General features: G+C 34.2%; 2 protein-coding genes across 9 annotated transcripts in view; one reads left to right on the forward strand and one right to left on the reverse strand.

Annotated features, from left to right (window-relative positions):
* Alg12 (Alg12 alpha-1,6-mannosyltransferase) lies at positions 1 to 23,936 on the reverse strand. Of its 8 annotated transcripts, XM_089241892.1 has the most exons (12): positions 23,697 to 23,936; positions 20,255 to 20,342; positions 18,014 to 18,116; positions 17,734 to 17,888; positions 12,834 to 12,966; positions 10,893 to 11,066; positions 7,985 to 8,179; positions 5,742 to 5,845; positions 4,806 to 5,032; positions 2,219 to 2,388; positions 532 to 607; positions 1 to 371 (listed from the first exon to the last, which is right to left on the reverse strand). In XM_089241892.1, exons 4-12 carry the CDS (start codon positions 17,881 to 17,883, stop codon positions 77 to 79), a joined length of 1,524 nt encoding a protein of 507 aa, XP_089098018.1. In that variant the 5' UTR covers positions 17,884 to 17,888; positions 18,014 to 18,116; positions 20,255 to 20,342; positions 23,697 to 23,936; the 3' UTR covers positions 1 to 76. The 8 variants fall into 8 exon arrangements, with proteins under 8 accessions (XP_089098018.1, XP_089098014.1, XP_089098020.1 ...); XM_089241888.1 differs by lacking the exon at positions 20,255 to 20,342 and having other exon boundaries at positions 23,697 to 23,910; XM_089241894.1 differs by lacking the exon at positions 20,255 to 20,342 and having other exon boundaries at positions 23,689 to 23,910.
* Positions 23,791 to 27,968, forward strand: part of LOC149078267 (transmembrane protein 243-like) — a 12,818-nt gene continuing 8,640 nt past the window's right edge. Inside the window, exons 1-2 of the mRNA XM_089241895.1 lie at positions 23,791 to 24,139; positions 26,459 to 26,571. Of these exons, the coding sequence (XP_089098021.1) occupies positions 26,491 to 26,571 (81 nt within the window). The 5' untranslated portion in view covers positions 23,791 to 24,139; positions 26,459 to 26,490. The remainder of the gene's footprint in view (positions 24,140 to 26,458; positions 26,572 to 27,968) is intronic.

Genomic DNA, 27,968 nt, shown 5'->3' on the forward strand with positions numbered 1-27,968 from the left:
TACATGTAACAAAATAAACTTTATTCACAGTGAAACAATCCAAATCAGTAAATACGAAGAACATTTTAAACAATATTCAATATTGCAAGGACATCATTGTAGCTGGCTGCAACGTGGTCCGTTTACGACTCACTACTGCGATAATTGGAAGGTTCTTTTTAAGAACCACGACTCTTTCTTTCATAAACACCTCAAAAAAATAGGGTATTCTGCCAAATTGCCACTGCACACTATGGTACATTTCTTCAGCTGCTAGCACCCGACACGTTTCATTGTATGGCAATCCAAGCCCAGATTTTGGCAACTCCTTGATCATGTGCGAGAATTGCTTCAGTATATCCATATCATTCAAATTTTCATCCTTGCTATACCTTTAAAAATAAAAGCATTTTTGAAAAAAATTCCATGTATGCCACAGATTCAAAAAGTATGGAATGTAATTTATCAAACGTCAATTCAAATATTAAGGCAGCAAAAAACATCAAGACTATTAGACCAAATGTAGAGAGGTACAGAATTAAACCAACATACTTCCAATGTGGATTCAGTTCGGTAAATTTTGAAACTCCAGTTTGAGCAGCAAATGAATCAATGTGCACAGAAAGCTCTGCAAAAAAAAAATATTGAAGGCATAAAGCTAATGAAAGTATAGGGAGAGCATAAAAGTATTTGGTTATGGGGGGGGGGGGAAAGGACCTTAAGCTCAATATTTCAATAAATGTCGATTATCAATATTCTGATAAATATTTCAAGGGAGAAATAAACTAATTATGAGAAAACATTTAGTACAAATACACCAACTTACAAGTTCAACTAATGACCATGGAAAAAAAAGCTCATTCAACATATAACTTGAGATAGAGCTGTTGAAAGTGAAGTGCATCCACTATATACAATATCTGGGCCATTGAAGGAAAAAAAAAAATTCTTGACAGTATATGCAGCCTCGCCTACTGAAAGGCCAAAATAGCCAACAGATTTGACAGCAGCCATCTGATGTTTCGTAGGCTAAGCCCACAGGTTAAATAGTTGTCTTGTCTTTGTGCTTCATGAAATAGATTCTTTTCCGACACATTCTTCCTTGAAAACTACTTTTCCCTACACAAAACAAATATACTGTATTTCCCTGCATGCCATTAAAAAAAAAATTGGGGATACTAGCTTTTGAATATTTGTGTCTAGTCCATTCCCAGCTGGAAAAAGTGAGGATCACAGAATACTCTCAAAATAACCAATAATTTATATCAACACATGAACAGATAAATAAAAACATGAATTTAATAAAAATAATGAAAACTGAGAATTTACTTATTGCTCTAAAGCATAGTTCCCCAACCTTTTTTGTCCCATCGCCCCCCTCTTCAGAAATTTTTTTCTCCCAGCGCCCCCCCCCCCCCAACGCAATCTCACCCATAGAATCCTATGCCCGTAGCTTCTACAGCCCCCCCTGGAACATTCCATCGCCCCCTAGGGGGCGTTAACGCCCACATTAGGAATCACTGCTCTAAAGTAAACCTAATAGCAAATGTAAAAACTGAATATGAAGAAAAACTTGCAAAATACAAAAAGATTGAAGAAATATACTGTTGCTTTTAAATGAAATTATATTTTGCAATGCGATTCCAATCTTTACACATGATCAAATACAAAGGCCACAACAGGCAAATTGCCTAATGAGGTGGCTGAAAAAAATATGGATGTCAAATACAACCAAAATAAAAGCATAAAAATATATACAGTAAAACCAGTCAACAGAATTGCAAGGGGCAGATTTTTCCGTAGAACATAAATTTCTGCTTAATAAAAAAGGTTCAATTGATACAATATGTGAAATTATTTAACGATTTAATGTGATTAAAATAAAATAAAAATCAATTAATTGTAGATAAAGTAAATAAGTTGAAAAGATAAAATTAGTCTAATTACTAGATACTGTATTTAGGTTTTGACAGAATCCTATACAAAATTCCAACCTACACCGTTTTTATTCTAAAATGATGACACACACACACTTAAGTCCTTTTTAACTTCCTCAAATACAAGTAATGTTAAAGGAAAAATCCTATTAATTAACCTCAAAACAATTACAATCAAATACATGAGGAAATTATTATAAAAAGTTAGTGGTTGTTTGATTTTATTATTTGCAGATTGTTTTGTTTCTAAAATAAATGTTAAAACATGAAGTGAACAGCTGTAATTTCAATAACTTATTTACCTTTGGTGCCGTGTTCTATTCTATGCAGACTAGCCATAGCAAATCCACCGGGATAGTTATGATACGAGATGCTCAGCATGATAATGGAAACAGTTAAATTAAAACATAGGGATAAAATTGAAATATTGCTTGCTAGATTTAATACACGAGACTTCATCCTATTGTTCCACCTAGAAAAGAAAAAAATTACCCAATTCAAAATCTCCATTCTATAACTAATATGTACATGAGAATATAAATAATGTGGATAATGAATTTTTCAGAAGGAAAAGCCAGGGACAGACCCAAGTATTTTATGGCATGGTACAAAACAGATTTGCGTCCTCTTATAAAACTGGTTCTCATTTCCCCTATTTTCTGTGGGTATACGCCAGGTTTATACCAACACCATCTTATGAACATCAAGGGCTACCCCAAGCACAATATTTTTGAGGCTTTACTAGTTAGAAATGTTTGTCCATGCCAATTAATGTGTTTACTCCCAAAAATTTTAACCACATTTTTTTTTATGAAGCTCCTCTCTGCTCTCGATGCAAAGGGAAACTGTAGAATAACTATCAAACTATTATTTCATGGTAATAAACAAGGCATTAACAATAAATTGATAATCGTTCCCACTGACCCGTAAAAATATTACAGGCATGTCTCCAGGACCACTGCTTTACAATATCTAAGCAGGGATCTATAGTAAGGCTGTCTGTTCTTAACCAGATATCTAGTTGTGGCCCTAGGTAGGTGGCTACCTTTCAGCCGGAGCATGTATATATTTTACCTCAGTGTAATTTTATATAATTTTAATTCAAAGGAAAAATTTACATCCTGGAGCAAAATTAAACTGGGGACACCAGATACACCCCCCTGTATGGGCGAGGTGTCAGTCAAAACACTGGTCCTGAGGATTCAATGTCTGAATATTAAACCTCTAAGACAGGGAACCTTTAAGCTATTACATACTTTGTAAAGTAGTAAAATTCAAAAGTATTTTTATCCCGTTTTACAAACCCTAAAATTTAACGACCACACCTTTCTCACCTGTTTAAGTACAGCACACATAATGGCTCTTAAAAAAAAAAAAAAAAAAATCGCTGAATAAAAAAAAATTGAATAAAGCTTGATCGATAGCTAGTTTAGTTTCTAAAGAATACACTACTTCTTAATCGAAAACTTTGACATGAAAAATCCAATGAATACTTATAAAACGGAGACAGTGAACACTAGTTGCATGCATATCTTGATAGGACTGGTAAAAAACAATTGTTTACATTTCTCTATGGACTATTAATGTTAAGAACATAGTTTAAATATATCTGATTGGATAACAGTTTTCCAGTGAAAAATCCTTTAACACGAGAACACCAGTTCTTTTGTGGTGATTTGAATGATCACACTGCTGTTTAACCACCAATTGTTTTCAGCATAATCAGTGGCTAATCAGTTCTAATCCAAAAAAATGTAACCGAGTTGAAATTTTTAACATTTTAATATAAACAGAATATGCAGAGACAGCCCAAGAAGTTTTACTAGTGCAAGACGCAGGGCCACAACTGGAGGGGACAGGCAGATCTGGTGCCCTGGACTAGACTGGATGCTGAATTCATCCTTTATAACTGCTCCTACATCACACAGGGTGCCAAGATGCATGCTTGTCCCAGCTGACAATCTCGTTGCGACCCTGGCAAGATTTATTTTTAGCACTTATCTGGTGTATAAGTTGCACCAAAAAAAAAGAAAAATACAGTAGACCTAGAAAAATATGAGACTAATATTTCAGTTATATCACAATTTAAAAAAAAAAAAACACATTAGAAGTTATGCTGTAACGTCATCAATATTAATACTGGGATTTTAAAACAGATTGACAGAAATATGACAAACGTGAATTCGTTACCCCAGATTCAGTGCCTCTCCTATACGAGTGGCTCAGCACAGCCCTAGAGCTGCCTCCAACAATGACAAATTAATATGAAAAATATTCAAATGACTAACATTTTCGACAACCTTACTCTTCACATGTTAAAAAAATTCTTTTATGCAATTAAAATATGTACAGCAATACCCTCACTTGCGTCATCCTACATTTAAGTCATTTCATCCTAAAAGTTATTTTCCCCTTAATTAGACAAATTTTAAAGCAAAGCTTGAAGGCTTTTAAAATTCTTAGAAAATGCTTGTGACAGAAATCACATAAGACAAATTAAAAATAAATCTAAATATACCTCCTTTCTTCCCCGAGGAATGTGGTGGGGGCATTGACGTTGGAAATGCTTACCTCAACTTATATCTGTAATTCATTCCAAGCTGACAACATAAGTCAGGATATTACTACTCCCTTCGAGGGACAAACCGGGCATGGCCCAGGGACCAAAAAAGGTGCCTCACAAAAGTGAGATGTATACTTGAAAATTTCAATCATACATGTAAATTTGCATGGTAGAACTTCAGAAAAATCACTTGGCCCTGGAGCTCGCACCCATGGTGCTCTTAAGACTGCCCTGCCTTCAGTGTGGACAAAAATCTGCACTTCAGATATCTCTTGGCCGTCTGCTCAGTAACAAGAGTTCATAGAACATAAATTTTTTTTACTTACAAGATTTCTAAAGTTCTGGCAGCAGCCACATTAAACAATGGTACTGTATATATGATAAATCTCAGCTCTTTGTGTGGAAGGTAAGAGTATATGATAATGTAGAATAAAGCTGGGTACAATATTATTCTAACACGATGATCTAACATATAGCTGTATGGAACAAGGAGCAATGAAGCCAATAAGGCACGAGGCAGAGCGGAATAAAAATACCATGGCCAAGGAGATGTCTAAGAGCAAGTGAAGGAATGGAAACAAATCAAATAAAAGTTTTACATACAAAAAAAACCATCTCTAAAATGTTTAACTATTTTGTACATTAAGATGAATTCAATGTTTATAAGTACATAAGTCTTCAATCCAACGTGGATAGTTTACAAGTAAACACTTAGCAAATGAATAAAATAAAATATATTAGTAATAAAGTATTCGAGATCTAATATTTTTATTAAAATTACCATTATAAAAATGGACGTAACTATTTACAATGCAATCAAACAAGAATAGGCTTGAAAGGTCAAGACTATACGAAACACCTATACATACACAATACTCTTGATAATTCAGCTGCGCACTAATACAGTTCATCCAGTAATCTGGTATTTTTAAGAGGGTTTTCTTTGAGCATAGAAAAGGAAATAGTGATGCTGCTTTTGTCTGAGTGAAAGTTTATATTGTTTGTGAAAAGACTTTAATTAACTTCCAGCAATCCGACGATTTTGGTAATCTGGCTCCCCCCAGTCTGACATTACCAGAGTAGGGAGAGTATTGTACATACATTACCCAGCAACAATCATGGATCACTAACACCATCTACAGGCTGCTTGTAATGGCATTGCTGCAAAAAATTTAAATAGGAAATATTCTTTCAAGTCAGAATCACGACGACTTAAGAAAATAAAAAAACTTTTGTATGATAAATATATGATTGAAGGATACACCCCACTCTGAACTTTTGTTGAGATACAAATTGAACCACAAAACTTCGCCTTCTGGCCACACATACCTTTGCCAAAAGAAGGAGTCAACTGTCACAGTTAGCGCTGCAATTAAAATATCAAACGTGCATTAAAAAGATGTTTTACAAATACACACATTTGAGTTGCAATATTGCACTTTCAGTATCACAAATCTTTTAGACTATGAAACCAAGATTGATGTTCATTCTTGAAACAATTTAATTTTTTACTATAGTTTCACAGAAGATTACAAGGATAGAGTTCAAACCTTATTGGCAGCGTAGTAGTAATAGACTAAAGTTGTTTCCTGTGGTTTTTGAAATTCCAGGCACGAATAAGAACCAGTTTCCCATTTGAAAAAAAGTGTCTCAGTCCAACACGTGAAAATTCAGCCACCTGCCTTTTCACTTTAAAATATGGAAGGTGGATGGCAGCAAGAACATGTCGTACAGAATACAAATTCTGACAACATAAATGTTACAGCCATGAATATACACGTGTATTCCTGCATGTTAGACCAACAACTTTAGTAGAAATTTTCCAGAGGAACGTTTATAAAAAGACATGTTTGGTTAAGTAGCAAGTCTCAGAAAAGGGCAGCTACAGCACTCCAGGAAAAAGATTTTACTATGGTTACACACACAATGATGTTTAATTTCCCTTCCCACCCTCTAAAAAATTTTCTGGTACAACATTACTTTGAGACAGCATCTGATGTGTAGATGCTCTGCCAACAATATAAATATAAAATGTAGTTATACTGGTCGATTTTATGAACCAAAACTTTTTATAAACTAGACCTCTAATTTAGAATATCTACCATGTTTTTAAAATGTTTCTCCCCCCCCCACCCCATTTACAAAATTGTCCAGGGGTTTTCAAACTGCACTGCCAACCTTTGACAGAGCTGCTGGGACCCTGATAAATATTTTTTAAGAGATTTTGTTAAACTGCTCTGGGGAGCTGCAGATAAGAATTGGTTAGAAAAAGGGACACTGGGTAGAAAAGGTTCGAGAACCCTTGTTCTAGTCCATTGGAGTTTATTCAAAAAGTCAAACAGAATTCATTCTTATATTCTCCCCACAGAGAGCAAGTCTACAACATAAATATTCAGTTATTACACTTCACTCCAAAAAAATAGTTCAAAATAGATGTCAGATGGCAAAACTGTTCAATAACAAACTTCTCATTAGGTTCACAACACATACATTCCAACATGTACCAATTTATTAGAGGTTATATAGGGGAATTTAAACACGTGTTTAATAGTTCCTTTATTATGTCAATTATAACCTCTAGTGTAAAGTTTTTGAAAGTGCTCAAAAGATATTGGAAGGAAGGGCACCTGCAAACCTAATATTTCTATAGGTAAAAATGGGACCATGAAAGATGGCCTCTGACCTTGCATGACCCTCATTGCAAAAAGTTCATTTTTGAATAGAGAGAAATAAGAGAAACTCTAGCAGCAACCCTGGAAAATGTTCACTTTGTTTCCCCTCCCATTTCTCCCTTCTGAAAAAGGAACCTTTTCGTGATGGTCAGAGGCTATCTTTTCGTGGTCACACTGTATAATAGAAAGTAGATGGCAACTATTCTGGGGGAACTTAGTCCTTATGAGCTGGATACAAGTTTGGAACACTAATGACCATTTGGCTGCTACTATTTACACTGGTATGGATAAGTTAGATCGGCAGCTCAACGTTCGACTTACCGAGCCTCTTTTTAATATTGATTTCTATGGCAGTCCCTTGTAGGCCTTATTTTTAAATTTATCATATTTATAGATTTATTTTATTTTTCTCAAGTGGTCACAGCATCAGTTGAGAACGGCTAACTTAGATTATGAAATTTGTATTTCTCAACTAATTTGGATCTTGGAAGAGATTTAGAAATTTTACTAATCACAATGGGAAAAAGACAAATCTGCATTATGAATTGAAAGTCCAGAAATGTGCTGGCTCTAATGCAGGTAATACATGTTCACAATATTAAAGATTACAACTTAATAACTATATTCTTTAATGTGATTATCTGCCTCTGAATTGAATGAAACTTGACTGAGTTACAATAGCATCTGTAACCAAAATTGTTATGCCAAGTTTATGAAGCATCTTTACATTTAAAAAATGGTGTGTCGCATAACTTCTGACACTAATCGTTTCAATCCAGATTTTCTTTTACAGCTAAAAGCTTTTCTTACAACTAGTATAAACCAATACCTACCCAAGAAGCATATACAAGATGGAACACCCCAAAAAATACAGAGTCTGACAGAACGCCGTAACAGAAACAGTTCTCTAATAATAATGAAACCTAATAGAACGCACACCTCAGCTCGAAATATCACAACTGCAGCAGAAGAATACACGACGTACATCCTTGTGTTCTTTGTCATATAACTAGAAAAAGCCATCAAGACTAAAAAAGAAATGAAAAAAAAAATCAAATTCACTTCAAAAATATGAGTTAAAAGTAAATACATTTTTCTGTTTTCCTTAGATAAATTATTAATACAGTCCACGTTTGTTATCGACTCCTATAGGAAGGTTAACAGCTGGCTGATGCAAACATATATTTAGGAAAGAAAATTCAATTGCTCTTGTGGGGAATCAAACCGGGCGAATGCCCTAGACCCCTTTTTCTCTTGAATTTTCTTTCCTAAATATATCTTTGCATCACCCAACCGTTAAAAACCTTTGTATGGATAGCTGAGTGTGACTTCATCCTTGGAAAAAAGACTCCTCCCTGTTCCATAGAAAATGGATGTTATATTGGGAGATTAATATATTAAACATTTGAGGGGGAAAGCATTAAATCTAACATATCAAATACAAGACACATTGAGAATAACTATAGCTGTGACACTTTAGGAGAGAACCACAATTGATGCTTTTATGATGGCCTTGCATTGTGATCGTTCCATTATAAAATTTAATACAATCAGTCCAGAATTTTCTTACTCAAACTAATGTTTTTTTTCATCCAATACAACAATCTACAAAGACCATTCAATCAAATACGAAGTCTTAACTACCTTTGCCTAGTCTCTTACAAAGAAATGTACAAAATCCATTTTTCGTTTAATAAAATTATTTGACCTTAACCTTTGATATTTGAGAATTTTGTAATGAACATTATAAGTGTAATTACTATATTCCTCTATTTTTTGGCATTTGGAAATTAGTCAGATTCCAGATAATTTTTAAATATCTGGAGACTAAAATAAAGACAAAGTTCAATTCAATCCTAGACTTCTTTGCTATATGAACTAGGTTAAGATAAGGCCCATGTTTGCTGCTTCTAATCTTGATTTATTAAAATGCTGAATAGTGTAGGCATATTCATTTGGTTAAATGAAACAAATAAAAACATTAGTAGACTGCAAAGTACAGTGGAACATTGATAACTACATCCCAAGGAGACTGAAAGCATGTCAACTCAATCGGATGACCGGTTAACGAGGGGTTTTATTTCATTCCACCTTTAAAAAATTTAAAGGTTGTTCATGTATGCATACATGCCTGTATACTGTGTTGAACAATTCTATATTCCACCTACAAATTCATAAAATGTTTTGATCTGCAATTTCCTATGAAAATTTTCGTACTGACAATCTTGAATTAGGTGGAAAAAAACATGTCTTGATTGCTGGAAGATCTGTTAATGTTGTGAATGAGCATTGCAACTGCTCACACACACAAATTGGTTGAAAAAGCTAGATCAAAATGATTTAAGTGAAAAGCCATCTCTCGTGCTCAAAAATTATTCACATCTGTGGCTTTCGTACATTCACAGGTCGAGTTTTCAGGTTCCAAACAGAACAGAAAATAAACCTATACAAATGGTGTGGGAGAAAATATGATTTGTATCAATCAACAAACAAACCAGCAGAAACAATGAAATAATTTTTAAAACACAGTAATGTCAAAATTTTTCAAACTAAACATATGGACGATTTCTGAAAATCAGTTACGATAATATAAATAGACGTAAGCAGGCTTTAGTCATCGTGTCAAGTTACAGGTTCCCTCCCCCACTGAATTTAATATTGTGCCAATCATCGGAATAATAGTTACTGGAGCTGGAGTCAGAGTGTCAAGTTATCAAGGTTTCACTATTTTTATATTCCTTGATCTAAATGTACAATTACCAAATTAATGGGCTAAACACATTTGCTACAGGGAAGAACCATTATTTTAGTCAGATTCACTTTTTATTTAATAATTTTTAATTTATATAAATTGATATCTTAATATATTCTATGATATTTATTAAACCTAGCTTTCCCCCAACAGGACAAGAATAGACTGGATTTAAAGCAGTTAAAATACACCCCCAGTTATACAGCATACCTGCTAAATTCTATAGAGGAATATGTGCGAGATACATGTGCCGTTAAATATCAGTATAGTAGCAAAATTACTGCTAATGCAAGGAAATACGATATACAATTATATTAAATTTAACAAAATTAATTTTTTTTATTCTGTCCAAATAAGAATTCCAAGTTAATTTTTTTCAAACTTTCACTATAATGCCAATTTCTGTAGAACTGACGTTACTCTTTACCAGCCATAGACAGCTTTACAAAAACAGCCAAGATAGGAGGGGGGGATATAGATAAGAGATTATACAAGGGCAGGAAGGAATGATTGACAACTTTTTTCAGGGGCAGAAACGAGAATGACAAGTGTAAACATCCATCAATTTGATTTGAAGAGCTTCACGAAGCTCACTGTTCTTTTTTTTTGCAATACAATATAAAAACTGGATGGTAAGAAAAAATGGACTCTTCTAAACTTTGCTACTAACCCCTTCCCCCCTCCCCATCTACAAAATCCAAAACAGATTATTTTCACAGACCTCCAAGTATCCTGCAGGAATCAGTAAATGGGTCATTATAATAAACCTCAATTGTATTTTCAAAACAATTTCATATAGAATAAAAATCTTACAAAATGTATTTTATACTATTCATCAAGAGAGAATTTAATATCTTTATAGATAGAAGATGTATTACAAATCGGCAATTTCAGATTAAAAATACTTTGGAAATGAGATCTTCAATTACAAAAATGTTTAAAAAGTTTTAAATGTGGGGGGAGGGGTGTACTGAAATTGTGTCAATTACCTAGTACAAGAGCGAATGTATTAGGCAGTGGTCTGGATAAATAGAAGACAAAGTGAAATTGGGAACAAGTTACCAACTGAAGCCATACAGACACTGGTTCTCCAAATACCGATTTCACAGCTCTTCGAAATTTTTCAAATGCAAAGATTACAAGTGCTCCCAACACTGCTCGAACTATATTATGAAGAAAAAAAAACGAAATTATACATAAAAACCAAAACATCAGATTTACATGGACTCAAAAATCAACTCTAGGCTATATTTTAATATATTATGTAACAGCTATAATTAAACTGACAATACTTAGAAACTTTGCATGCATCAAAAGTCTCAAGGGTATGCTGTCAATTCTATAGAATATGCCACCAATAGCAAAGGGTGCCAATGCCTAAAGCTACAGGCCGTGTTCTCTGCACACTGGCACCATTTCATTTACTTATATGGTAATGATTGAGAAATACTACTGCTTATGTTTATCTATCATCATTGTTTATCTTTAATATTTTCAAAAAGATTCTCCATTGGCATAGTTCTGTACTTTTCGCAATTATATTTCTCTGTTTCATGGTAAGAATTTCTTCAGAATTAAAAAAAATCATCAAGGAAGAATGTTAACTGAAGTTGCACTGTATTTTGACAAACTTGATACATTTCGTGACTATGCTTTTCATCTGAATTGCTCATATCAAACTTCCCTACAGAAAATAATTTAAACTGATAATTTGTTAAATAATTATTCACATAAAAAAGAAAAAAATAGCATTCAATTAATGATACAACATACAATATAAATATCAAACATACAATATAAATATCAAACATACAATATAAATATCAAACATACAATATAAATATCAAACATACAATATAAATATCAAACATACAATATAATATTCACAAATTAACTCTAAATGATAAGATGAAGACTATAGTTTAAGACGATTATGGACTTGTTTACAAACTTAAAGCATTTTCCGAAAATGGAAAATGATCTGTCCAATTGTCATCTAACAGATTCATTGCTTGCACTATTTTTTATTTGTAAAAAAGCAAATTTACATAGGTTCCTCATTCTATAAATCTCTAATCTCATTTGATTGAAAGGACTTCATTTTTCTTTAGATGACTGATACTGTTTATAAACTCTTGTTGCATGCAATGAGAATCCATCAGTTCATCTATGGTCAACTTCTGGTTATATTCCACCACTAGTTCTTTAATGCCATTTTCATGCACCTCTGTATCCTTGGGGAAAACCATGGGACTAATCATTAATCTTTCCCAAATGTTGGCTCCTATTCATGAGCTACCTTCTCAAAGTCATGTTCAATTCAATCGGACCAGTTTTTTCCAAATGCACTTCAAGTGCACACACATGGTTACAATGCTGCATAGTTTCAAATTACAGTCATGCTTGAATGTGTATGTTTCGAGTAAGATACTGACCAGAGAACCCACAATTCTATAGTATATATGTGGACAAAGATGAAACCATTGGTTCAGTTATAACAACTTGAAAATAAACAAAGCATAAAATTTTTGTTAACCAATGATTCACATTATGAGCAAAGTCAAAATTTCTGCTCATTAATCGAAGTTCCACTGTATAAATTGTTTTGAAGCACAAAGCAAAGAAAGCATGGAAATCAATTTAATCTAAGCTTTGATAATTAATCAGATGACACTGTCAAATACTGTTGTATACTTTAGCACAGACCATAACTTTACGTTCAACCAACTTTGGTATAAATCTTATACAGGTCAAGCAATTCATGAAGAAAAAATAGAAAATAACCACTAGAAAATATGATATAACAAGGATAACAGTTACAAAACAAGTGGTCAAATAATGGGCAATGAAACAAGTAGCAATTAAATATAACAATACATATCTACACAAAAACAAGTTATAAAAAAGATAAAAGTATAGATTATACTCACCTATATACTGCACGAGAAATTTATTCAAATTGAATACAGAAACCAGAACAAAAAATGGGTAGGAGATTAATGTCACCAGGATAGGACCCAAAAAGGTACGAGGCACAACACCAGGAAATTGTAGATGATCATACTAGAAAAGAAAGTTTTATAAGCTGCTATACAAGAAAATCTTGTTAGAATGACAAATCTATATCTGTACCTCTGTTCATATGTAACATAACATAGTATGGCTCTAAAAGTTACAGATATAGTAAGTGCAGTCTAAATAGGTATTCCTAAATCAGACTTTCTCATTAAAAAAAGTTTAATATTTTAAACTTTTCTCAGGTTTTAATATTTTTATTACTATCTCTATTTAGAAACTACAAGGTTGACACATGGATCTCAGGCCTTAACTAGCATGTGTTGCTTAAATAGCGTCGTGGTACCATTTTGGTTCCAGCAAGTGTGTAATGCATTAAAAAAATAAGAAGTTTATAAAAACAATGGGTTTTTACATGACTTCACCTATCAATTAAGTTACCAAATATTTTTTTCAATTTCTTTATTTTTCTCTACCTTTTACTAAGACATGCACTTGAAAGAAATGGAAGGATAGATTGACTTGAAAAAATTTTAAATTATGTATTAAATTTTTTAAATTTCACAATTAAAAAAATGCGAACAGATACAATTATACTATAAGTTTACAAATAGTATTTAGCATATTTTCACAAGGACCAAAAAGATAGTTTTATCCGAAGTCTGAAACATTCCTTACAAATAAGACATGTTGATCACAGTTCTTATGTAAAATTCACTAACAGCGTTATTGTCATGATCAACCTTAGATATCCAATGTTTCACAATTAATTTGAAACAAAACTGACTCTTCTGAGACACCATTTTGATCTGAACACTCCGGCAGTCAGACAAAAACTCTTACCTAATAGGATAGATTTATTTTGACCCCACTGAAAAACTGATCAACAATATAGAATAAAGAAAAAGTAGATCATAAATTTGCCAAACACATGTAAACTAACTTGAAAAGGTACTGAAAATAAAGTGGTCCAGATGCATTTCTTTCTCAAGGGGGGACAAAATAAACAATGAGTGGGGATCATCACATCAGTTAAGAGTTAACATGCATCCACTCTGGTATAGCCAGGGAAATCTCATGATCCCAAAACACATAACAAACTGCAATGCAAGTAAATAGTTGATAAGGTTTTCGCGGCCATCATTTGATGAAAATTGTTTTTTCGGGTTTGAAGACAGTCGTCCGTCTTCGAACCCGAAAAAACAATTTTCATGCAACGCAAGTCTCAGAACAATAACAATCTGCAAAATGACAACTTAATTATAGTATTGCATGATTTCATAATTCATGGAAACATCACAAAAACACTAGTTAATTGAACAAATAACTACAACTTACTCAAGAAATTTTAAATATGTTGTCCACCGTGTTCTGGTTATGAGGTGAAAGTACAAAAATTCTTGTTAAACAGATCAGAGCATACCATGGTCATATGGATATGCTTGCAATTCACCTTTATTAAACCAAATGCGCCCCTATGTTAATATTCCTGAGAAACATCTAACATATAAGGGATGCACTGGAACTTGCAATTCAAAGTATTTTTTTTCAAAAGGGGCCATTCAAGTATTATGTCTTCATCGATGAGGAGGGGTTTCCGATTTACTGACAAGGAAGAGGGGGGTTTGGATAATGTTTACGTCATCAACCACCCTTTATGAAAATACGAGTTGGATTCAGAGGGGTAGAGCTGATGACGAAATTTTGCTGACAAGGGGGGGGGGGAAGTCAAATTTCTAAAAATTTGCTTACGTAATACTTGAATGGCCTCAAACCGAGCACAACTCAGGTCTATCGCCATAGGCAATTTACTACCTAGTGAGTTGTGCCGGAATTGTAAGTGTGTGTACCTAACAGTCCGAGTGCGTATCTAGTGTTGTGTATGATTTTTCATCAATTCTGGATTTGTTTAATGCTGAATTATTGCTTTTATTTATTTTGGAAATGAAATTATGTTTCATTAAAACTAGAAATTTTTTTTATTTATTCTGAAATCTTTCATTAATTGCGAATAATCTTTAATTCCGGAATTACCACTCATTTTCATGCTTGAAAAGAAATAAAAAGTTGAAATTAATGCTATTGCATGGATATCCACCTCAAAAGTGGGTCTGGCTCATTACTTTATAATTTTCTGGGCTTCGTATTTCTAAGCGAACTCAAATATTTTGAAAACCTCCATTAAATTTCCGCATTTCTATGCTAAAATCGAAAATTTTAACATTGATCTCTATGGGGATCGTGTTTGTTTTCACCAAGTCACGTGATCTTCCGACGGAGATGTTGGGGGACACTGTTCTCAGCACTGCCAGGGCTGAGACCGCTGAAGTCATACTCCCTCTAGTAATATAAGCTTGATGAATACACCACTACATTCAGATGTGTAATGCAATCTTTATTCATCAGTTTGCTAAAGATAGAACATCAGAATATAGCCAAAGGTTAGAAAATGTGATAAGAATGAGAAATTTTGACTTCTGTATATTAACTTTAAATAACTAAGATACTTCATATGAAAAATATATTCAGGCCACTTTTATGAGATTAAAAAAACCCACTTATACCATCTTATGCCATTTAAAGATATACCATCAGAATATACCCAAGAATATAAAATGTGATAAAAATGAAAAATTTTGGCTAATAATGAACCAATGATATTTTTCAAGGAGAAAATAATTTAGGCTATTTTTATTTGATTTTTGAAAAAAAACCAAACTGGTTTTCTTTTAAAAACCACTTAGTTAAAATTCAAAGTTTAAACCAAACAACCCTGCACTGTAGTATTTATAAGGCTACCAAAATTCCAAAACGTGGTTGCTCCCAAACACTCCCTTGGCAATGTCGCATCTATTCACCACAGCTGGCACAAAAAAATATTCTGACCAAAACTGTCGCGTCTATTCTTTCTGCCACTGACAACAGATTCATCATTGACACATTAACACTAGAACTGGAATTTCGAACTACCTAGAACGACTGTGGTAAGAATTTTCAAAGTGTTTCATGTGCAACAGTGAATAGCTGCCAAATCCTGAGCAATGTAAAAACATTACATAAGAAAGCTTTGATAGATTGCATTATATACCGAATGAACTCATTTTGTCGAAAACAGACATTCATTTGTAAAGTAATAAAAGTTTAATCATTTCAGGTAGAAATTTCTTTTACCCACGATTTTAATTTTATAAGTACATGGTACTCAAGACCTAGATTTTCTCTGCTTACCAACTGTAGGAATTATTTTTAGCCCTGATGAAAACTTGATGTGGTATAATGGTTTCCCCCCCCCCCCCAGCAGGATCTGTAGGATAGGGTATTTGACGAGGACTCTTATGAATTTATAACAAGGAAAAATTGTCTCAAATAAGTGACCTAGAGAGCAAGATGTCAAGTCAGTGATTGAAATAGTGAACTAGAGGGGACGAGGCCAGGTCAGTGAGTGACCAGAAATAACCCAAGACATGTAGGCAGATGGGACAGCATCAAATGGCAGAGCAGTGATCCAATGTATATGCGTAGAATATATGAATTGGCATCATTGTGCCTCTCCCTAGTTTTACAAGTTTACCTATGCATATAGAGCAAGAAATCATGTTAGTGACTAAAAACAGCTTGACAAATCGGGATATAAATCACCAGAGACCAATTTTATAGGCACCAAGCATTATCCCTCCCTTCCTCGATAAAATCTATCCAAAATAGTATAGTAGACCCCACCCGAAAATTAATGTTTCCGGATAATCAGAGACACTGAAAATTTTAATTTTCTTAGACATTTTACTCTAAAAACCCAATTTTTTCCCCAAGAATGCTATGTAATACATACGTACTGTACAGTAATTTTCAGTTTCAAAGGGACTAGGCAGCTCCCACCTCTAAAATGGGTAACTGGTGTAATAAAATATTAGCCTACCCTTTTAAATGGACGTAGACTATATTAACTTTCGGGGGTTGCCAAGAGAATAACAAGTTAGACAATTTCTTTTGCAATAGTGGAATATGTGATGGTGTTCCTTAATTCCTTAAATAAAATCATTGCAAAGATGAGAAGTTGAATTCTTGCATTAATTTTTTTTCTTGTTAAACTTACCATATGACATCAGATCTCTACAAGATATAAAGTTACTTCAAACTTGGCATAGAAACAAATTTTTTTTACTTGTATTTTTGAATGATGGTTAGACATTGCTGCTAATAAACAGTTTTAAAACAAAAAAAAAAAAAAAAGTTTCTTCAAGTATAAAAATTCATCTGAATCTTATTCCAAGAATAAACATGTAAAGTATACAAGTAATGCTTTCGCTTGCCTTTTTTAAAGTAAAACCAACATTTTTAAGAATTATCCGAAAAAAAAATATATAAGTGATTATCTGAGATAGATGGGACCGAGGCTACCTTTTAATTCTACACACTTAGGGACTCCTTTCCTTGCTAGCAGATATACTGGTATAATTTCAAAATTTTATGATCCCAAGACTTTGATCCAATTCTCACACACACAAACACACCAATCAATTTTTTAAAATCGCCATGACAACCTAAAACCTGGGATTTGTCCAGCTGACTAAAAAAAGTCTTACCGAACAGCAAGGGACAAAGAGTGACTTAGAGAGACAGACATATTTATGGGAGGGACTAAACAAGACATAGTCCAGAGCAACCAATTTGAGCAGTCGAGAAAATTAAGCTAGAATTGGTAAACAGCAGAAAAATTTTATATAGTTCACAGGTGACAAAACCATAAATCTGCTTCCGTGAGGATGCTTAAAATCACACTGAAAATAACAATAATTAAAACTAAGCCTATTATACCTGCGATATATTCCTGCCTCCATGATAGAGCAAGTCATGCATGGCTTGGAGATTGAAACTTTCTTCAACTTTCGTGTACGGACACATCAATAGATGAGCAAAAGCGACAAACACCAATAGAAAATTTATCGCTGGATGAAACTCCATCATCTTACCTATATCAAAAAAAGTAAACATACAGTCGAGTACTTATAACATACCCTGAATACAAGACAATTTCATAAATTGCCAATTTTTGACCCATTAACTTGTATATTACGTACTGTATTTATATATGTACCTGTTATTACGTATCCCACTTAAAACATACAATATGGATACAGCATACCAAAAACACTTAACCTAGAAAATGATTCGGATACAAACACACTGCAAAGAAAAACCTGGCAAATAAAACCAAAACAAAAAGTTATATTTGTGTAATATTCATTGTATATATTCTCACCAAGGTTAAATTTTACTCAGGACACAAAGGATAAACTATCCGAAACCTCCAAGTTTCAAAATGTTATGTAGAAACCTATGGATTCCCCTCCATGATATTAACATTAAAAAATATTACCTAGCAGAATATAAAATTAAATCAAATTCTTTTAAAAAAATAAAAACAATTGTGATACCTTTTAAAAGTTGTTTCAAATGGATGGTTTTAAGCGGGAAATATGATGGCAAGTTAATTACTCATGTAACTTTATATAAACACAAATTTTATTGTTATACACGTTACTTATATCATTAATATACCATCGTATTTTTCATGCACGATTATAGAACAGGTACAGTAACCGTAGAATCTGCCAAAATACTTTAGAAAATATATTGTGCTAAAAAAGGTACAGAACAGATAGTCAGTTATAGTCATTGTTATCCTGAAAAAAACTAGACATAACTTTTTATTAGATATTGCGATATAAATAAGATAACAATAATGTAATTATTTAATGCAAATTGTTATATTTAGACTTTTCAAACTTTTAATTTTTATAAGTGAACTTCATTTCACATTCTTAATTTTAAATTCAAAAAATTTCAAATGAAAGAAAATATCTGAACAAAATGAAGCCAATATGTAACACCTACACACGACGAACACAAGATTTCACAAACACTGATTATGCCTACATGATGATAGACCCAAAAAACTCATTCAATTGTTGCTCTTATGAGACTAGAAGCCAATATTTTACTAAATAGCTTTAAGCAATATATACACAATCCTTTCACATGACGGACAACCGTCATAAGGCGGCTTATCAAAAGACTGTCCTTAACACATTTTTTTAATTTGTGTCTCGCATGTTATGTATCAATTAAAGGAATATTTTAACATTTTATAAACTTAGAAATCATCTTAGCACAAATAGAAGAGTTAAATTAGTTGTGTTATCGAGGCACAGCCGAGCTAGATTATCAGTTTAATTATGCAAGTTTCATTTTATTCTGTAATCTTATCTATTGCATTTTTCTAATTTTCATGTCACAAATGATTATCTCATTCTTGTATTGTTTCAATAAATCCAATATTTAATCTCTCATGACAGCTCAGTTCCAAGAGCAATCCCATAACTTGATAAACGCTGATAGTGATACAAACCTTTATACAGACCATTTTGAATTTCAAAACTTCATTATATTTAATGTATGGCTAAGATTTTAATGCTCTATAAATAATACATTTATGCTCTTAAACTAAATATGCCCTATAAAACGAAAAATATGTCTTGAAAGAATTTTTCATTCCTATCTCAAAACATTAGTTTTAATAAAATATTACGAGAAGTGTTGATGAGGTCTAAATTACTTTGAACTATTACTTATTGTGTGTGTGGGAACAAAAATTTTGTTTTACCAACTAATCTCATTTAGCCAAAATGTCCTTTAAAAATTTCCCCTTTTGAGTAAGTTTTTCCAGTACAAATTCAGAATTAATGTGCTGCCACCTATAGGTGAAAATACTTAGCCAAGTACAACATTTACTTCTAGAAAGGCATTGCACAAAAATCAAAATTTTTTATATTCTATAAAAACTAAAAATTCCCCACAAACATTAAAAAATTACCCATTTACAAATTTTAGCTAATTTTTCCCACGAGTTACAATTAGATGATTAATCTATCTAGCGACACACTAATGTCATTGAAGGGCTCGTATTTTTATGTTCCAAAAATTCAATGTCACAGTTGAAAAATCTAAATTTTAGGATTTACCAATAAGCAACATTTCATTTTTAGTGCATAAAAATCCTAGCCTTAAGAGCTCTCCTCCAGAGGCAGCCAAAGCAAAAGCCAGTCTGAAATAGGATGGGTCGGCTGAAAGTTGGTTTCCCGTGGTTCCCAACTTCGAGGCACAAACGCGAGCCTATCTCCCTATTAAAAAGTCTCGCCACACAGACAACAGGCCTACACAACAATTAATTATTTAATCATTACACTTCACTCATAGTTAGAAAAGCTGGTAGCACCACTACACATAATAAGCATTACACAGAAACAAACTTCACGTCAGGTTTCATTACACGTACATGCATTCCAACATGTACCAATTCGTTAGAGGTTCCGCAGAGGAATATGGACGAGCTGCATGTGTGGTTTAATAGTCTGAAGTAAAATCTGAATAGCGAGAAAAAAAAATTTACTTTTAATCAAAAATTATAAAATATACGCCTTGAAATTGTGAAAATATGCTCCATCTTATAAAAATAGCAAAATATACAAAAAATATAATGTGCAAAGACAGAAATCTGAGCTCTAGTAATTAATACACAATTCATATAATAAAGGTTATTTAATTACAGAGGTTATTTCAACAAATTATAAAGTTTTTCCACTCTCAGTTATAAATACATGGTTTTGGACAGTATAGTAAAACAGTATTAACAGTGGGTTTTCACCGTACTGTTCAAAACCTTTCCAACCCCTCCGATTTTCATAGAAAGTTGTGGAAATTTTTAATAGCGACTAGGGATACGTAAATTTTGTATTTACAAAATAACCGCGATTACTGCAAAATTCACGAAATGCAAAATTTACCCATTTTGACAAATAAATTAAATTTTTACTACTTTTTGCAAAATCTCGATAATTCAAATTTTATCATTACTTCTTCCGTGTGTTTCCAAGATATAATTGACACCTTAAAAGAATACAAAACTAAATATGAAAATAAAAGATCTAGTATTAGACTTGCCGCATTACATGACTGCATGCTCTAAATTATTAAAAAAACTTCTTGGTGGCAACATTTTGCACTACCAATGCTGCTGCACCAGACATGCACTACTAATGCTGGGCACATAAAGTGAATCTTGTGGGCGACACATTCATTAAAGAATTTAATTCTGTTGTGGCCAAGACAAAAATAACTTCTTTTACACTGAAGAAAAATGAGCAGAGCGTATTTAAGCTAACAAAAATAAAAAAAAAAGTATCACTAAATGTCAATGCATGGGTCCAACCAAGCACGCCTAGAAACCTCAAGTGCAGAGGGACCTCATGAAAATGAGATCTGGTTCAAATTAGAATGTAAGTATTTCTAGCAAGGTGGTGGGGCACTCAGAAAAATCATTTTAACCAAAGGCCTATGACATGTAATTTTTTAAAAATACTTTTTGTGAAAAATATTTTTTATGAAAAATATGAAATTTCTGGCCCGATTTTTTTCATGAATAAATGCAAAATTTATGGTTTTTAAAATTTTTTTTGCAAAACTTACATATCCCTAATAATGACAAGTCCAATCTAAATAATTATATTTACTACTGATAGAGGGTTCTATAATGCATTGGGGTGGGTGGGCAGCTCCCAAGCTCTGGATCTAGAATTACAGCTTCTTAAAAGCCAGAAATACAACTGAAAAATTGTTTTGCCCATAAAATACGGGATGTATATTCACCAAATACCTTTTGCTCCCACTAATTTGTCCAACATATTATTCCAGATTAGTGTCTGTGGTAAATGGCTAGAAGGCGCTAAATGCTAATATACATTTTTTCTGCGGGGAATTAAGTGTTATTCAAAAAACACTTTCTGAAAAGCATATATTGACAATGATTTCATATCGAATGTTTGCTTTTTCCAACACTTTATGATCATCTCATAGATGGCAGTGATAAAAAAGAACTTATCAGGTTAAACAGAAATTGCCACCATTTTAAAAACATCAAATCTTCGCCTGTTGAAAGAAGACTAAAACATGTTAATTGACAATGAAATTTATGAGAGAACACTAGTTGCTATACTATAAATTATAAATATAATGGCAACCTTGAAAAATAAACCGAAATGACAATGAAATCATTTAAACAAAAAACTTATTAGAGTATATGATGTATCAAACACGCATAAAAATTTCTCAGAATATACAGAACTAATATATTTTTTTGGTTGATATATTACATTAAATTATGCGTTACACAAGCTTATTTTGTCTGCAGCAATCTCAATAATACACTTCATGCATATATACAAATAGAAGCGTATTAACAGAGGGGCTCGGCGGGCAGGGAGACAAATTTAGAGGATTACTAGAGAAAAGAAATTTTTTTTTTATAGGTAACACAAGCAGTAAAATCATTAATTTCACTAGAAAGTGAGAGACTAGGTCAGTGAATGACCAAGAATATATGCAAGCATGTGAATGACGTGAAGAGTGACCAGATCAACGAGCGATTTAAAAAGTATAAGAGTGACAAGATCAACCTAAAGCGCGAGGATTAAAGTCAGTGAACCACTAAAAGAATGACCAAGAAAATGTGCGAGTGATGGAAAGAGTTACCTATAAATCTGTATAAGCATGTGGTCAACCAAAATACTATGCAAACATAATCAAAAGAGTACGACCAGATCTGCGAGCAACCAAAAAAGACCCCGAAAACGTACAAGACCAAAATAGTAACTTATAGAGCAGTGCAGAGTTTCTCTATAGGACCCGATGTCAGCCTATGGACCCGATGTCAGCAGCAGTATTCTCAAAAATCTAAACTGTTAGTTTGTGTGCAGAAGTTAAACATAATGGACCCCCACCCCATTATATTAAATAGCCTATAGGGTTCAAACTTAAATTTGGCCCAGCTGGAAAGCGTACAAGCATGTTGGTGACAGAGCTCGAAACCAGCCTGTGAACGACCAAATGAGTGATCAAGAAAATGTTCAAGCATGGTTTGATGACCAAAAGAATGACTCTAATACAGAAATGTTTCTACCGGGACAGGGTGGTAAATTTGAAAGAAATTGGACAAGAATGGGAGAAGGGCGGCAAAATTTATATAGCCCATAGACAGGACCCCTCTAGGCTGAGATCTTTCACGGGCCCCTTTATGAATTCATAACGTGAAAAAAATAAAAATCATCCCAGGCCCCAGGGTTGGAGCCCTGCACTTATGGACATGGCCCCCACAGATGGCAAAACCATAAATCCGCATTTGTAGAAAAAAAGTGCCCATGTAGTGAACCTTAAGTGAAGTTTGCTTCTGTGTATAGTGCTGCCATCAATTTTTCTAATTATGAGTGAAATGTAATGACTGAACGATTGTGCTTTCGTAGGCCAGTTGATCTCAGTGGAGAGACTTTAACGAGAGATCAACTAGTATTTACCGTATACAACTGCTATAAAAGCCAATTTCAAGACACCGCTCATTCACCTGCTCCGAAAAATACTTATTTTGCATAATCAACCCTTGCACGGGGCCTCCAAGAAAAAGTCTACCCGAGAAGGTTGGGGGGGAGTTACAAGCGAACTCGACTGCACAACCTCAAACAGTGTATTATTTGAATTCAAATATCAAAGTGGACATCGAACTCGGCACGATGGACCAGCCCACAGCTATACTTGCCGAGAGAGGGAGCAATAATGTTAAAATACAACATATTCAAAAAGGCAGTATATTTATATATAATTACACGCGTATTTTCAGAGTTTTAAACAATTAAAAAAACGTTATAGGAAAAGGTACCGCACACACGTACGATGGCCCGAACACGTGGCGCAAACGAACGCAACTCCACCAGACGACAAACCGGGACTGAAAGGCCAACAGCGGAACAAAACGAATTTAAATACAATCCACTAATTTGTGCTGTTGATATTGTTGAGCGGCAGATTAGCTTCGCAAAATAGCGCCCCTTCATTTGGTTAATCAAACGCAGGCGCCCTTTGTAGCCTCTACATGACGACGACGACGGGGTTTTTTTTTCGCCGGCGTTGTTGTTGTTGTTGTTTCACGTGACCTCAAAGATTCGTCAACAAATCCCAGCCTTCTTTTTATTGTTGTCAGAGCCGTGAGTGTTGTTGCACCCTCTCTCTCTCTCGCCGAGGAAAAGAGCTTCCAAGAAAATGACCAATTAATTAAAGCCTTTAGCGGAATTTAACTGTTGCCGAATCAAACCAGCAATAAAAATCAACATTTGAAGTGAGTGAATTAAATTCAGAATATTACCTCTGATATAATATCCGTTTAGAGGACAACGGCAATTTCCTGTTTCCATGCAATTGTTGCGACAATGGCCTTTATTGTTTCGAGACCTCAATTTCGTTGTTAGAAATTGACGTTTCCATCATAGTTGTTGCCAAATTTTTATTTTGACGTTTTTATTCGAGTTCTTTTGTCTTTGTAAGGGCAGGGTCTGTCTCTCGCGTGGGCAAATGGGGCACGTGCTCAGGGCCCACAAATTGGCTGCATTTTGTATTTTAGACACAACCCAAATGTTCCCTGTGTACAACCTCAACGACAACATACTAGGGGCTTCCAAAAATCAGGCTCGTAACTAGGCTGAGGCTACCCAAGGCAATGACCCGGGCCGTCTTAATACCGCCATGGGCGCCCGAACGATATGATATTCTGCGGGCCCCTGAAAGTACCTGCCTGTAAATTTCCGCTCTTTATTTTGGAAAATCACAGCACCAAATCTCATTATCACGAGACCCCCAGGTGGGCCCACATGCATTGCCTCCCCCTCCCCCCGCAAAAAATAAGCACTTATTTTGCATGTTTCTTAGAAATTTTGATTTTCTTGTTTGAGATAATCTGCAAGAGAGATCAGCTTCTAAAATTAACTGCTGGACTCCAAAATGAATCATTTAAAAAATGAGGGGGAGGGGTGCAGTGCCATCTTAATGCAGGACCGCCTGCCTCAAGAGAAGAGGGGGCGTCAGAAAAATCATTTGGCTGGGGGGGGGGTGTGTCCTGATAAAACACTCTGCTGAAAATTCATATTTGCCCGATCTTATGAAGAACGGGTCCTGTGCATAAGGGGTTAATGTTACAGTAAGATGAGTTGTAGGCACAAGATGCAGAATCAACCAAGAATTTCTTTCCAAGAAATTTGGAGTTAGAAACATTCAGAAAGTATTTCAATCAACAAATTTGTGTTAAAATATTTATATAAAAAGGGTATTTTCTTTCACTATTTTATTTTTTCACAGAAATATTAAAATTTGTTTCGCTAATTTTTGGTAGGCTTGGAGAAGCGGTATCATGACTCCCACAAGGGTGGCACTGACATTGCTGCAGCCTAGGATTATTCTCACCATTTTTTGTCTTTTTCCATTATAAATTTGCTATGGGAATTACCTGTGAAAAGTCTGGCTTGCGGGCCCCCACCAAAGATCCCAACTTAGGGGTCCTGCTGCAAGATGTGGGGGCCATGGGGGTGTCACAAGCCCTCCCTATTCCCCCTTCCCCTGCATATGCTTCTAAGTAAGACCTTTGTATAACCTCACTTTTACCATCACCAGGCCTATGTCCTTTTTTATAGTCTCTGCCAGTATAATTAGTGAATTAGAATTGCTGGCTATTAAGTCAGCCCACTTATAAAGTAATTTTTATTCGATCCTGAAGAGTGAAGTTACACCGATGTCTCACTGTGTTTTGGTGCTTTTTTTTTAATTTAAGGAGCTCTGAGTATGAGCTATAACTGAATATACTTGGTAGCATTGCTGGATTTCTGCATCACCAAAGCTAAGCTTATTTTCCAAAGACCACCAAAAAAAAAAAATCAGTGGAGTTGGAGCTGGGGGTGCTTGAGCACCCTCAAAATTTATTGCATGCTAGAGCCAGGGCTATCTTAGAGTATCGTGTTCCCTAAAACTTCACCTAGTTATTTTATTTTCTGAAGGCCTCGAGCTATGCCCACGTGTTAAGATGGCACAGGACAGAGCAACCCCCAGAATTGATTCAAAGTATTCTCTATAAGCTCAAGTCAAGCATCCATGGCCTAAAACACTTCTGAAGTACACGTTGCTTTCAAAGAACTGTTTGATAGAAACAGTGATTTCACCAAAAATGTTGTGAAAATAATGCAATACAGATTTGATTTATCAATGTATGCGGGGCTGGACAAATCCTAGGTGCCAGGTTGCCATGGCATCTTAAAAATTTATATTGGCGACTAAAATTTTCTTTGTGTAGTTACTAAATTGCAAGCTAACGGCTGTATTCACCAACAGAGTTTAACCTTCAATTGCAGTTAAACTCTGTCTGTGAATACAGCCATGAGAGCGGCACAGAATGTTTGCAATTTATAGCAGCATATGTACCAAAGAGGGTCTCTATTCCCTGAAAAAGATTCAAAAGCTTTTTGGTGCCTAGATTTTTTTTAGATTCGTCCAGCTCTCATGTTATGTTTTGTCTCAATTGCCTCTGATAATCATATTCTACTGTATTAAAAAAATATGTATATTTGTTTCTTAGAAGTAACAATATATATAATATATATTAAACCTTTTGTAGCTTGACGGTGCGGTGCACCTTGTACATGAAAAATGGCAGAAAGACGCTATGAACACTCACCATCTCTAAGCCAGATGGCAGATAAGCCATTATTTGGTGTATCAAGGAAACGGGTGAGTTGTTAAGACTGAATTTGTTTTGAAAAAAAAAAAATTTGTATTTTACACATTTTCGTCATTGTATTTCGAATAACATATTTTTCATCATTTTTAGTAAATGCCAAATGTTTTTCCACTGAAATATGTCTTTTGAAACATGTGGTAAATCTCAATCAGTAAGTTTTATTGATTAGAACAGTTTTTTTTTCACCGCTGGTCTACAAAACATTCCGACTAATTTATAATGCTGCTGTATACAGTAAACCTCCCAACAACGGTCACTAATGGGACCATGAAAATATGGCCGCTATTAGAAAGTGGCTGTTGTTGGGAATGGGCATTTTATTTCTGAAAAAAATGATCTACGTAGCATGAAAATGATAATCTGTTCTCTATAATTGATTATGATAGTTATATAATTGATTCTGTTAGAATGTATATTGACACTGTAATATTATAATAAAATTGATTAATCAAAGGTCTGCAACTAGAAGTGACCAGGCTGGTGTGGTACCCCAGGCACCATTTTGGGGGGCACAAATTTCACTCTTTAAACTCTCCTTCAACATTACAAGGGAGGCGCCAAAATGTGTTCTTGCCCCGGCTGACTAAGCATCTAGTTGTAGCCCTGTTAATCAATCTACAACGTTATTTTGGCATTTTAAAGTTTAGGCTTGCAGTGCTGAGGTAGAACACAACAGAAAGGACTTGGTGAGAAAAACTGATATGAATTAAGGTGGTGTACTAGCAACCACAGTTTTTTATTCCCACCAACGATCAACTAGACCAGCAGTTTTCAACTTTTTTGACTCGCTTTCTGGTGTATAATTTCTATGAAAGAGTCCCGTAGGCCTATTTTTTATTCATTCATCAGTTACTGATTTATTCAAAAACACTTATAATTATTTTTTCCAAATTTACTGTTTTTTGTATTTTTCTCGAGCTGCCGTGGAGCCCCTGGTGGGGGGTTCACATGGAGCACCGATTAAGAACAGCTGAACTAGACCATACATGTTGATACCATGATGAACCCATGTACTCATCTAGCATGTACCGAGGAAAAGAGAGCACATATTTTTACCCCATAGAGTTTGGAGGGAGAAAAATTCCTTGAAAATGATCTTGTGATCATAGCGATATGCATATTTTTGTATTCTGGCTCCATATTCAATTGCCGTTGTTCGGAGGTTAGCTGTAATGTTAAGGTTGTAGGACGCATTTGGTTCCAACAAAATGCAGCTGTTATTCAGAGATTACCGTTCAGAGATGCCTGTTAGAAGAGCTTTCATTGTAATTTTCTATTTATTAAATATTGTACCACCTCTATGTTGGTTTTTGCTTATGTCAGCAAGTCTACAAAATATATTAATTTTTTGCACTGGTCTGCAAAATTATTTCTTCTACTTATTAAT

The sequence above is a fragment of the Pholcus phalangioides genome, unplaced genomic scaffold, assembly GCF_987345545.1.
Source record: "Pholcus phalangioides strain wild (caught in Gottingen) unplaced genomic scaffold, Ppha-v1.0 ptg000014l_1, whole genome shotgun sequence".
NCBI classification, from domain to species: domain Eukaryota; kingdom Metazoa; phylum Arthropoda; class Arachnida; order Araneae; family Pholcidae; genus Pholcus; species Pholcus phalangioides.